General features: G+C 35.4%; 2 protein-coding genes across 3 annotated transcripts; one reads left to right on the top strand and one right to left on the bottom strand.

Annotated features, from left to right (window-relative positions):
• The first annotated feature begins 313 nt into the window (after positions 1–313).
• LOC114183507 (basic leucine zipper 61-like) lies at positions 314–3,611 on the top strand. Its single transcript, XM_028070546.1, has 4 exons — positions 314–1,419; positions 2,332–2,422; positions 2,563–2,689; positions 2,997–3,611. The coding sequence occupies exons 1-4, from the start codon at positions 860–862 to the stop codon at positions 3,194–3,196; spliced, it is 978 nt and encodes a 325-aa protein (XP_027926347.1). The 5' UTR covers positions 314–859; the 3' UTR covers positions 3,197–3,611.
• Positions 3,612–5,926: 2,315 nt separating this feature from the next.
• On the bottom strand, positions 5,927–9,596 carry LOC114183886 (glutamate receptor 2.8-like). Of its 2 annotated transcripts, none has more exons than XM_028071053.1 (5): positions 9,320–9,596; positions 7,531–8,777; positions 7,126–7,435; positions 6,632–7,029; positions 5,927–6,520 (listed from the first exon to the last, which is right to left on the bottom strand). In XM_028071053.1, the coding sequence occupies exons 1-5, from the start codon at positions 9,588–9,590 to the stop codon at positions 6,131–6,133; spliced, it is 2,616 nt and encodes an 871-aa protein (XP_027926854.1). In that variant the 5' UTR covers positions 9,591–9,596; the 3' UTR covers positions 5,927–6,130. The 2 variants fall into 2 exon arrangements, with proteins under 2 accessions (XP_027926854.1, XP_027926855.1); XM_028071054.1 differs by having other exon boundaries at positions 7,531–8,843; positions 9,320–9,434.
• Positions 9,597–12,237: the final 2,641 nt, after the last annotated feature.

Genomic DNA, 12,237 nt, shown 5'->3' with positions numbered 1-12,237 from the left:
AAACACATAAAGAGAGATGATTATACATAGAATAATGAATATTGAAGGGTTGTGAAAGAACACTGAGCATGTGAAAACCAGGAGGTGAAGCATTGATTGTGGTCCCATTATACCGCAGCAGTGTAATTAAAGTGGTGTATGGATAGGACAGAGCGCAAGAGGAAGTGCCACAGAGCCTATAGAGCAAGGGTGAAAAAAAATAAAATACTGCACCAATCTAACCCAAGAACAGGGATGAAAATTCTTATAAAATGGTATACAGTATCATGACATGAGACAATGGATGCCAAGTGAAGGGGTCACATCTGCACGTGGTTGCTGATTCCTATACTTATTAAACAACACTCCATTTTTCCCACTAAAACCGTTCAGTCTTTCACCACCTAGCTGTTGCTAGCTGTCTCTAATCCCCTCCCATGTGACCCACCTCACTCTTTCTTTCTCTCTCTCTTTCTTCATCTCCAAAACCCTTGGTGAAACAAGACCAAAATCTAGGTAGAGGGTAGGAAGAAAAAGGAGAAAGAAAAAAACTTTATGGCAAATGAATAGAAACACCATTATGAAGGCTTTATTACATGCACAATGCCATTGTCTCTCATCATCTCTTTAATCTCTCTCCCTCTCTCTATCTCTATATCTCTCTCCCACTGGTTTTAGAAACCCAAGAACAAGATTTTGAAGTAAGATTTTCGGTTGTTTGTGTGTTGGTTAGGTTGTTGGGATCTCTGTTGTTTGTTTCTCTTTCTCTCTCTCTCTCTCTCTATTTTCTCAGACACACAATTAGATACACAAGGCCATTATACGTAGTACATAAATTTCTCGCTATCTCTCTATATTTGGGGTCACACATACATAGGTAATGGCACAGTTACCTCCCAAAATACCAACCATACCCCAAAATTGGCCATCTTTTTCTCACCAAAGGGTGCCCACAATGGCCAACTTCACCCCCACAACCTCATCCACCACCACCACCACCGTCGCCGCCGCCGCCACCACCACTGCCCCCTCCCAACCCTCATGGGTCGACGAATTCCTCGACTTCTCCTCCACCCGCCGGGGGGCTCACCGGCGATCCGCCAGCGACTCCATTGCCTTCCTCGAAACGCCGTTTCTCGAGGAATGTCGAGCCGGTTTCGATCGGCTCGACGAGGACCAGCTGATTTCCATGTTCTCTGACGACATTGCCGCCGCGGCACTCCCGCCGCCGCCGCTTTCGTCGGCGTCCAACCCCTCCTCGCCGTCCTCCGACCAAAATAGCAACAACGAGGAGAAGCCCATGGCAATGACGTTGGACCTCAAGCCGAAGACGGAAAAGGTTGAAGAGGAGAGCTCGTGCAAGAATGAGGCGGCGGCGCTGCAACTCTCCGCCACTACCACCTCCCCTGAAACCGTTGTCGATCCCAAGAGGGTCAAAAGGTAAGGCTAATCACACCAAATATTATAATTATTGCTATCACTACTATTATTTTATTGTTTTATTATTTTATGTTGTCCACCTCTCCCATGCACGTACAATTAATGAAAATAATTTTATGTTCCAAATCAACTACTAGCTCAGTAGAATTTAGGTTCTAAATAAACAAATAAATTAGTAATAGTTTAATTTATATATAATGTCAGTGTAATATACTGTCTAACTTATTGCTTGTATAATTTTTAAAATAATTATTTTAAAGTAATAAATTCTGTCATTTGATAGATTAGTTATTCTAATTATTTTAACTTAATACCGGTTGAGTAGAATTTTATTCATAAATTTTACTAAAAGGTTTTGAATTTTCATGAGTTTAAGTATTTTTTTTAATCCATACACTTGTCTTGCACATTAAATTTGGTATCGTTTTTTTATTGCTAAATATGAATTTGTCCACATTCTTTGAGAATTACAAGTTATACACTATCATCAAACCCTTCGCTTCTAAATTTATACAGTCGAATTAGAATTTGATGGCAACACTTTTAACTGAAATTAATGCATGATACAAGAAAAATTGAAATTTTGGTGTTATTTTAACTGTATTTAGATAATTTCATGTAGAACAATTATTACAATTATAATAAGAAAACAAATGTTTGATAGTCATATATATATATTTGGATATAACATAGTCAACTTTATCCAACCAATTAAATGTGTTAGTTGAGTGCAGAAGTTAATTATGTTAGGCGAATAATCTCTTGTACCCAATCTTCCTTTTCAAGCTACTTTGACGTAGCCTTCTGCCATAAGTGATTCATCTTCTGTATGTATAAAAATAAAAGGAGTGTAATATACATATACCAAACCGAATCTAATATTTTTTTACTGTTATTATGTATGCATATCAGAATTTTGGCTAATAGGCAATCAGCACAGAGATCAAGGGTAAGAAAGCTACAATACATCTCTGAGCTTGAAAGGAGCGTAACAACATTGCAGGTAAATATAAGTTCAATTTAATTTTCATAATAACATATCTACACCAGGAATATATGAATGTCACATGTAGCATAATGATTGTTGAGTACATCATAGTATGAAACTTGCGCTAATTATGAGAAATTAACGTTAAAATGAAGACGGAGGTATCAGCATTGTCTCCACGAGTTGCATTTCTGGACCATCAACGTTTGATTCTTAATGTCGACAATAGTGCCTTGAAGCAACGTATTGCTGCTTTGGCCCAAGACAAGATTTTCAAAGACGGTATAATGCTTTTCTTTTTTTCCTTTTCCAAGTATTTTCACTTCAGCTTTTTATATACATAACAGTATATGGTGAAAGATTATTTTTCTGTTAATATGTAATACATGCGAGTGACCTAACACATCGTAAGACATATCCTAAGATTCTTGATCTCCATATAGTGAGGATGTTGGTTATAGGGAAGTTACATGTGTTGTTTTGTTTTGAGGATAATGTTATTTTGCAAGTTTTGTGGATTACATATGGAAGTTGGAAAAAGCACGATGATGATGATTACTGAGATAGTGGGAATTTTTGAATGTGTCAGCTCATCAAGAGGCATTAAAGAAGGAAATAGAGAGATTGAGGCAAATCTACCATCAACAGAACCTACAGAAGATGAACAACAATCTTCAAACCCCACCAACATCACAGCCACAAGCACATTCTCTTCATCAGCATCAGCAGCAGCAGATAGCAGTGTCTCAACCATTGGGATGCAAGGAGAAGGAGCAGCTCCTGAGTTGAGGGGAATGTGGATGTATGTATGTATGTATGATGTAGGTATGGATGGATGGATGGATGGATATGTTGGATGGTGGTAATTAAGTAGAAGTTTTCACGTGATGTGTTCCCCATGAATGTTGCTGTGGGGTTGCTGACACAGTGATGGGGTTGGAGGGTAGGAACTTGACAAGTGGAGTGTTTGCAATAGGGTGAAGAATTTTATTGGTTGGTTATATCTTGGGGGTTGGATTGGGATTTTGGGATTTCATTTTCTGCATATTACACTTTTTGGTTTTCCCTTTTTAACAGAAAAATTATTCTCAATCATTTTTTATTTTATTGGGTGGAATAAGGGGACAAACCATCGTGCTTTTGTATTGGGATATGCATGGAAGTTGTCAGAGCATTATTTTTCTCTTTTTTTTTTTTTTGGAGGAAGGGGTGTCTCGTCGCAGTATTTTTCTTGTTTTTCTTCCTTGGGACTAATTTTTTTTTTTTTCATTTTATTTGGATGAATTGTACAAAATTTTAAGCCAACTATAACATTTATTCTTACTTCCATATGGAGGCTGTGCTCTGCTACATGGATTAATTGTACCACCAAATCATATCTATCCAGCAGGTTGGGAAATGTAATATTAATGATGATATGCCATTTACTTAATATTTAAAACATGTCAAATTTAGCATTATAATTTGGTCGGTACTTCAAAACCCCAATAGTTATGTGTCATTATATGAGCATCTATAATATATATATATATATATATATATATATATATATATATATATATATAAAGGAAGGAAACTGTAAGTAGATATAGAAACCAAATAAAACTTATGTCAAAGAGAACATGAACAACTTAAAAGGTTCACAAAACCTAAATTCTGAAAATTTGTAGTTTTTCTTAACAAAATACAACTTTAGAATGGAGGTAAAAAGTCAAATCATAAAATTAATTTACTAAAAGCTTAGTGTTAGTAAAAAAAATTAGGGTTCAATATGGTTTTATTTCTTAATTTTTAATAAAAATTAGAATTAGTGTCTCTTCAAAATTTTGACTTAATTTAGTTCTAAATTTTAGAAATATATGAATTTAGTTATTTTAACTAAATTTTGTTAAATTTATTTGACGTTTTAAACGCGTTTTATGATAACATTTGGATTATTTACACCGGTTGACACATTTATGCTTTAATATTAATTGAGAAACACGTTTAAAACGTTAAATAAACTTAACAAAATTTGGTTAAAATGACTAAATTCACGCATTTCTAAATAAGAAAGACTAAATTAGACTAAAATTTCAAAAATGGACTAATTTCAATTTTCACAACAAGTTATAAGGATCAAAAATATATTTAATCCAAAAAATTAATATATTTATTTTCTTCACAAAAAGATATGTCATACTAAGTTTCAAAGAACAAATATCATTTCATTCTACCTAGACATAATAGAAATATTTTAGAAATCCGACACATAGAGAAGAAATTTCATTTCAACCACACTTTAAAAAAAGAAAATTCCTAAAAACTCCATAGCAAGAATAATTACATTCAAACTGAGTACATAACACATTATTGATGTATTATAGTTATATTGATATATTCTTAACTTTGTTTGTGCATAATTATAATCATATTTAAAGATATTATTTGATGAACATTTGTAATATATCTTAATGAATAAAGCAGAATGAGTTTTCTTTGCTCTAAAACTTTATCACACATCCGTAATTCCTAGAAAGGAAAAAATAAAAAATATAATATTCTTTGATACTTATGTTGGCAGCATATACTGGATTGCCTGACAACAATTATATTAACCTTAACCTTAATCTACACCGTCAATATTACACCTTTATCACTGAATATGATAACTTCCCAAAATCTTAATAACTTTTACTCTAAACGGTTGAGACCCATGTTCTGAAATTGCATTCAGAGACCATAAACGTGGGAGTCATCACATGAATTGACGCAATGGGAACATGGATAAATATACCATAGTTGAATTGTGAGCAACTACTAAACTTACGTTATTGTCGTTGAACGGGAATCACGATAGGCATAATCATCATAGGAGAATAACATGGGTAATGTGGGGAAAAATAGGAAGGAGATATGAAAGAAAAATCAGAATAAAAAAGAAACGAAAACCTAAACTAAAAATAAATAAAAATCATGATACTAACACATGACACCACCAAATTGCGTAAAAATATTAGAAATAATTAAATATTACTTTTATATATTAAAGGAAATAGACAGTTAACTTTCCTGGTCCAATACAGTTTCCTTCTAGCTTTGACCACCATAGATATTATTGGATTATGATGCTATCTCATTGGTCATTGGGGAGTGTGGGGTTCAAACAATCAAATACAGAGAGCACCCTTTTGCACTTGGATTATCCCCACTTGTACTGATATCAGAGTTTCAGCTTTATACTAATTTTTCATAAGTTAGAGTCATAATAGTTTGAACTAATGCAGCCAGCAATAATCACTCACTACGGAAAGATAAAGCTGAACTTATGGCGGTACTTGAAATAAAGCTGAACATTCATTGTGGCTTAATCTGATTATACAATTTCAGAAGTTTTCAAGAGCTGAACGCACAATTATATTTGCTAATAATTGGTATAGAACACGCTTGTTGTGCATTCAAGCAAGATGCATATTCTTGGACTGAAAATGAAATTCTCAAACAAATCAAAGTTATGAAGGAGTGCTGCTAATTAAGGGCTAAACATAATAAACAAATTCAGTTTTGTTAACTTGAACTTCTGTTTATTAATACAAGAACTGTACAGTGATATTTATAACATCACTTTTCCTTTGCATCAGTTACATTAGCAGTAAGTTATAACTTATGCTTGGTCATTTTATGTCACTGTCTGATGTACAACAACACTTTCCACTCCTTAACCAAGTACACTCTTCGACATGTTTAAATTTGGGTTGGTGTAGCATGTGTAGTTGAAGAGGTGGTAGGACTTTCTGCAACATCACTTACTTTTCTTGACATTCTTCTCTTTGCATTTTTACATTGTTGAATGATCATTGTGGTTAGTCTCTGGATTGTTTTCTCTTCACCGTTTGCATAATTCATACGGAAAACGTAAACAAAGAGAGAAAATGTTGATGTGCCTGCTGTGAATATGAAGAGGACCCAGAAGCTGTTCGGGCTGAGACTTGCAGTTTCTCCATTTACTTCTGTGTCTTCACATTCCTCTGATGCAAGCATTTTGTTCTCTAATTCATGCACCTTCCCTGTTTCTACTAAATCTAGAAGTGCTTTGTTTACATCAGGAATAAATGGAGACCCCCTTGCGAATGCCTAAGAAGAAGTCAACACAGAAAGATTATATTTTAAAAGAATATACATTAGAAAGTAGATTGTGAGCAGGTGCATAAATAAAAGTTATGAGAGTATCGTTGCATCACATACAAATCCAAATCCTCCAATTTTGTACAAAGGCCCGGCTTGAATAAACTCTTTACAGTACTTTGCTACGAAAATTTTGGCTGCAGGAACTTCAAGAAAGGCAGCTCCTATTTCTTTCCTTCTGAGAGCTTCAGCATACTCTTCAAGTTCTCCATAGTTCCTCATGCTTTCAGGGTGGAACTGTAACACTTCCTGCACATAATTCATCAGAAAGGATCCTGAACTGTATCCAACCCTGATGTTTCTATTCCGTAGCTGATCAATATCATCTACAGTTGGTTGAAGCCGTTCAGCAGTTAGCATGCTGGCAAGGTTAGCTGTGTAAGTCTGTGTTATGATAAGTGCCACAAATAACCAAGCCACCATAACCATCTTTGATAAATTGCTATGTAGCTTGTCTCCTATGTTCAGTCAAATGAACCAAATTAGAATTAGCTAAGTACTCAAGAATGCGATAAATGATGGCATGCAAGAACATAGAATTTTAAATTAAGTACCATCTAACTTGATTAGAGGGGTCAATGCCAACCAAGCCATGGTCCCAGTTTGATTCAGCACGGAACCTGTAATTTCAGGACTGTGGCGTCTTTCCAACATCCAAAGAATAAAGCCATTGTAGATAACCATGGCCAGTATTAGAACCCACATACTCTTTGTAAAAGGTTTCAAAAATAACCAAGCTCTATGATCCACTTTTGATTTAAGGGGAACTACCATCACCACTCCCGGATCAGTGTACGGCTGAGTGAATTCTGTATACTGATATCGATATGAAATTATGGTCACATCAATTACTGCATCGAAATTCTGTTTTCATGCATACACAAAATGAAGATGTGGGAACGAGTGTCAGTAACTATATATGAAGTCCAAATACAGATAGTATAGTCAAAAAGTCTTACCTTCAAATAAACTTGCTTCACCAAATTATCGTATGTGTCATTGAAAGGATAGAATTTGTAGGGAAAGGGATAGGGCAGCAACTCCATAGTTGCTCTAAAAAGATCAATGGTGAATCCATGGAAAGTGGTGGTATTTTCTGTTTGGTCCTGATTTACAGTTATGAATTGTTTCAATGTGCCCAAAACGGAGACCCCAATTCTTAGTGGGTTATCTGATGATGGAAGGGTCCATCCTCTTGGAGTTCCCCAAGGTCTTCCTGGCCATAAAACTTGTCCAAGTTCCTTCATTGAAGAATTGAAAGCAGCATTTTGGCCTATAATATTTGAGAACCCCAGTTCATGTGTCCAGAACCCAATTTCCTTGTCATCCTTCCCCATCACATTGATGATCTGAAAAGTATCTGAAGGATCTAACCTTTGGTCACTGAAATGAATTTTTCCACTTAAGCCAGTAAAATTATTAAGCAGAATCTTATCCAGTAACGTTTGATCCTTTTTTTTGTTTGCTGTGATCATGGATAGAGCAAGAGTCCATGCAGCATCATAAGCACGTGCTGCAAATATCCCAGGTTCATTATTAAGCTCATGAGGGTTCTCTGAGCTAAACTTTTTTCTAAATTTGAAGTAGAAGTCCTCGTATTGAAGCCCTATTTCTGGGAAGTAGCTCTTTACTCCAACTATCCCTTGCATTGAGGATATAATGGAAGAGTTCAAGGAATGGACAAGACTTGTAAGAGGATCAGTAACGATCCACACATAACCTTTCTCCATCATTCTCAATTCCTTTGCAGTTAGAAACAGGTTTATGGCCAAAGGAAGTGACAAATTAACAATAAAAACTCTGCAATAACCATCCCTAAGCTTCTCCAGTTCTTGAGACAGTGAAGATGAGCTTAACGGAGGGATGGTCAAAACATTGCTTATAAGAACACCTGCCACACTTAGATCTCTATAGAGATGAGAGAACATTCTTGTGGATGAAGAATCGGTATCATCGTATATAATGTTAACGTTGTACCATTCAAAGGAAAGTACAATATCTGCTACTGCTTTCATCTGCTTAAACTGATTAGGTGAGATTTGCACAAGGTAGGGCCACTTCAAAGTTGACCAGTTTGGAGTTGCATCAGCTAGAGATAGAACTGGGGTCATGTTTTGGCTACAAATTTCAGCCACTAAGGTTGTCACTTTCCATGTTTCAGGTCCTATAATTGCTTCCACTTTGTGTGTATCAATAAGATCTCTAGCTGCAGAAGAAAGGGCGGGAATTGTTTCACATAGCTTAGAAAGATCTTGATAATTGTTTCAATACACTGTCACAAACACTTTAAAAAATAAGAACGAAAATATATAATGAAATGAATTGAAACTAATTTTTTGAAGAAGTGAAAATTTTTCAAGAGGAGTTAATTGAATTAAATTAACTTTTAGAGAAGCTAATTAATGAAAACAATTTCCCCCATAAGGTAATCCGTTTATGTAGAAAATATAACTACATACCTTTCTTCTCTTAAGTTTCTATAAATATAAAAAAAATCATCCCGATGACCAATTTTCGGTTTTAGGCCAAAACATCAGTGTTTCACGGAAAACAAAGCTTGGATAAATCAAAGATCACTTTATCGGAGAAGAAGAAAAGGGAAGAAAGAAGTGAAAACATCTCATAACAGTTCTGATGAAAATTAAGTTTCTGCTTACACATGAAAGATACAACGGAAAGATTTATAATAGTTTTATGAAGTTGAATAGAATATGAAAGAATGAAAGAGTAGTGGGAAGTAAGAAAGACCTGCTAGAGCAGCCTGAAGAGGATCAGCATGTGAGTCCCTTATCTGTAAACCAAAACTTTGATTGCTATAATGATAGAAATCTTCCATTGCCATCTTAACAGCTACTATCTCCTCTTTACCGTTACGAGAGTTGTTGTCTGCAATAACTCCTATGGTACCCTTCATCTTCACATGCATGCCATCATCAACAGTTGTTTTTCCTAATGCAGTGCTCATCAAACAAAGAAGAAGAACAAGCACGTGCAAGCTACCCATAATACCAAACACCATCACTCTGGCTATGCATCATTCATATCCACATATTCCTTTATATGTAGCCACAAAAAACTTGCCAAAGTCAATTCATTGAGTCAACACTGAAGGAAGTTTCCAACCATCATCTTTAAGATATTTGTCTAATTATAGAATTTAAGATACTTATTTAGTTATATAATTGAATATTTTGAATTGAAAATAAGCATTTGTATATCTTTTATGATTTATAATTAATTGGTGTAGTATATTTTACATTTACTTTCAAATGAACCAATAAATATATTTTTTCCTAAAAAGAATGATAAAATAATAATTAAATTTAGAGATAAAAAATAATTAGTGTTAATATTGATTAAAAAATAGATAACATTTTATAAATTAAAAAGTAATGATGTTTAAAATAATCTCTAATATTAATAAAAAATTATTATAAAAACCTAACTTAATTCTAACCCTTGAAGATTAAAAGAAAAATAACCAAAAATAGTAAAAGCTTGAAACAGAGAGGAAATGAGAGAATGATTTTTCTTATTGGTCATCTTGACAAAAGCAATGACAGGGAATATATACTGCACAAAGGTGGTACACTTCATTTGTTTTAAGAATCATCTCCTATGTACTACAAAATACAACTGTAGAAACAGACAAAGGAAACCGTTATGCATAGGACTAAATATTTTTAGATGGGCTGCAAGGGCTGCAGGCTTGATTGTGCTGTTGTGGGCTTTTGATTTGATTCTTTTTCTTTTAGCCCCTCACAAGCTGGAGATTTGAAGATATCAAGAAGCCCAAGCTTGGATAAATTGGAGTGAAATAGACATGGATGAAGAGCTTTAGTGAAGATGTCTGCTAATTGATGTGATGATGAAACTGGTAAGAGATGCATGAGACCAGTAAGTAATTTCTTACGGACAATATGGCAGTCAATTTCTAAATGCTTCGTCCTTTCATGAAAAACTGGGTTGGCAGCAATATGTAGTGCACTTTGGCTATCACAGTAGAGGATATGACGTTTAGTAGTAAGAATTCTCAAATCTTCAAAGAGGAAAGAGAGCCATTGAAGTTCACAGGTGGCAGATGCAAGAGCCCTGTACTCTGCTTCTGCAGAAGATCGAGATACAGTAGATTGCTTCTTAGCTTTCTAAGACACTAAAGAATTACCAATAAAAAAAACAATAGTCGGTGATGGAACGTCGTGTGTCAACGCATGTGGCCCAATCAGCATCATTGAATCCAAAAAGTTGTGTTGAAGACTTCCGACTAAAAAATAGACCTTTTCTATGGCATCCCTTTAGATAACAAATCACTTTGAAAGTAGCTTGCAGATGCATCTGAGTTGGTGCTACCATGAATTGACTGAGCGGTTGTGTGGCAAAAGTTATATCGGGTCTTGTGTTGGTCAAATAAATGAGACGACCTATTAATCGTCTATATGACAATGGGTCAACTAGAGGTTCACTAGAATCCTGATGGAGACGCAAGGAATCATCCATTGGAGTTGAAGAGGGCTTGCAACCCATCAAACCACAATCCTTGATCAAGTCTAGACAATATTTGCGTTGACAAAGAGAAACTCCTTTGCTGGAATGAGCCACTTCTATTCCTAAAAAATATTTCAACCTACCAAGGTCCTTTATATGAAAGTGAGAGTGAAGTGTGTCTTTAATTTTAATAATCTCAGAAGTACAATTGTCGGTAAGTACAATGTCATCAACGTAAACAATGAGAGCAGTGAAAGCAGATCCAATATCTTTGATGAATAAACTATGATCAGCATGAGCTTGAACATACCTAGATGACAATAGTAAAAGAGATAATTTTGCATACCATGTACGACTTTCTTGTTTCAAACCGTAGAGAGATTTTTTCAATTTGCAGCAATGGTTCGATGGATGACCAGAAAGTCCCTCAGGAATCACCATATACACATCCTCTAAAAGTTCTCCATGAAGAAAAGCATTACTTATGTCCAGTTGTTGCAAGTCTCAACCGTGAATGGATGCCAAAGCTAGAACAACTCTTACAGTAGCCATTTTTACAACAGGGGATAAAGTTTCCAGATAATCAATCCCTTCAATTTGTGAATACCCTTTAGCCACTAGACGAGCTTTGTAGCGCTCAACAGATCCATCCGGTCTTCTTTTTATTTTGAAAACCCATTTGCACCCGATGAGTTTGATAGAGGGAGGTGTAGGAATGACCTCCCAAGTTTGGTTCTCCATTAAGGCAACAATTTCAACTTGCATCGCCTCCTGCCAGTGAGGTTGAGTCATTGCGTCTTGATACATTTTTGGTTCTTGCTCAGAATTGAGACACATAAAAAAAATGGGAGTGAGAAGAAGACAAGTGAGAATAATCAACAAAAGATTGGATGGGATAAAGGATCGTTGAAGAGGATTGGTGGGGAACAAGAGTCGAATCACTTGAAGAAATATTGCAATAATAATCATCAAGATATCTTGGGCGATTGGTGACGCGGGTGGAATGGCGTGGTAGAGGTGATATTGGATCTAAGTTTGGAGCGTCAAAATTTTGTGAGAAAGAGGGTTGTTGGTGCGGTGAGAGAGATGGAGATTTACTGGTTTGTGATGGGGAAGGCAAGATGGGATTGCAAATGGGAGTAGGTGAGTTTGGGGGTATGTGAAAAGTAGGTGACTCAAAG

Source organism: Vigna unguiculata, chromosome 5, assembly GCF_004118075.2.
Source record: "Vigna unguiculata cultivar IT97K-499-35 chromosome 5, ASM411807v1, whole genome shotgun sequence".
Classification (NCBI taxonomy): domain Eukaryota; kingdom Viridiplantae; phylum Streptophyta; class Magnoliopsida; order Fabales; family Fabaceae; genus Vigna; species Vigna unguiculata.
Note: the sequence above shows the minus strand (reverse complement) of the source record. Positions and strands in the feature narration are given on the sequence as shown.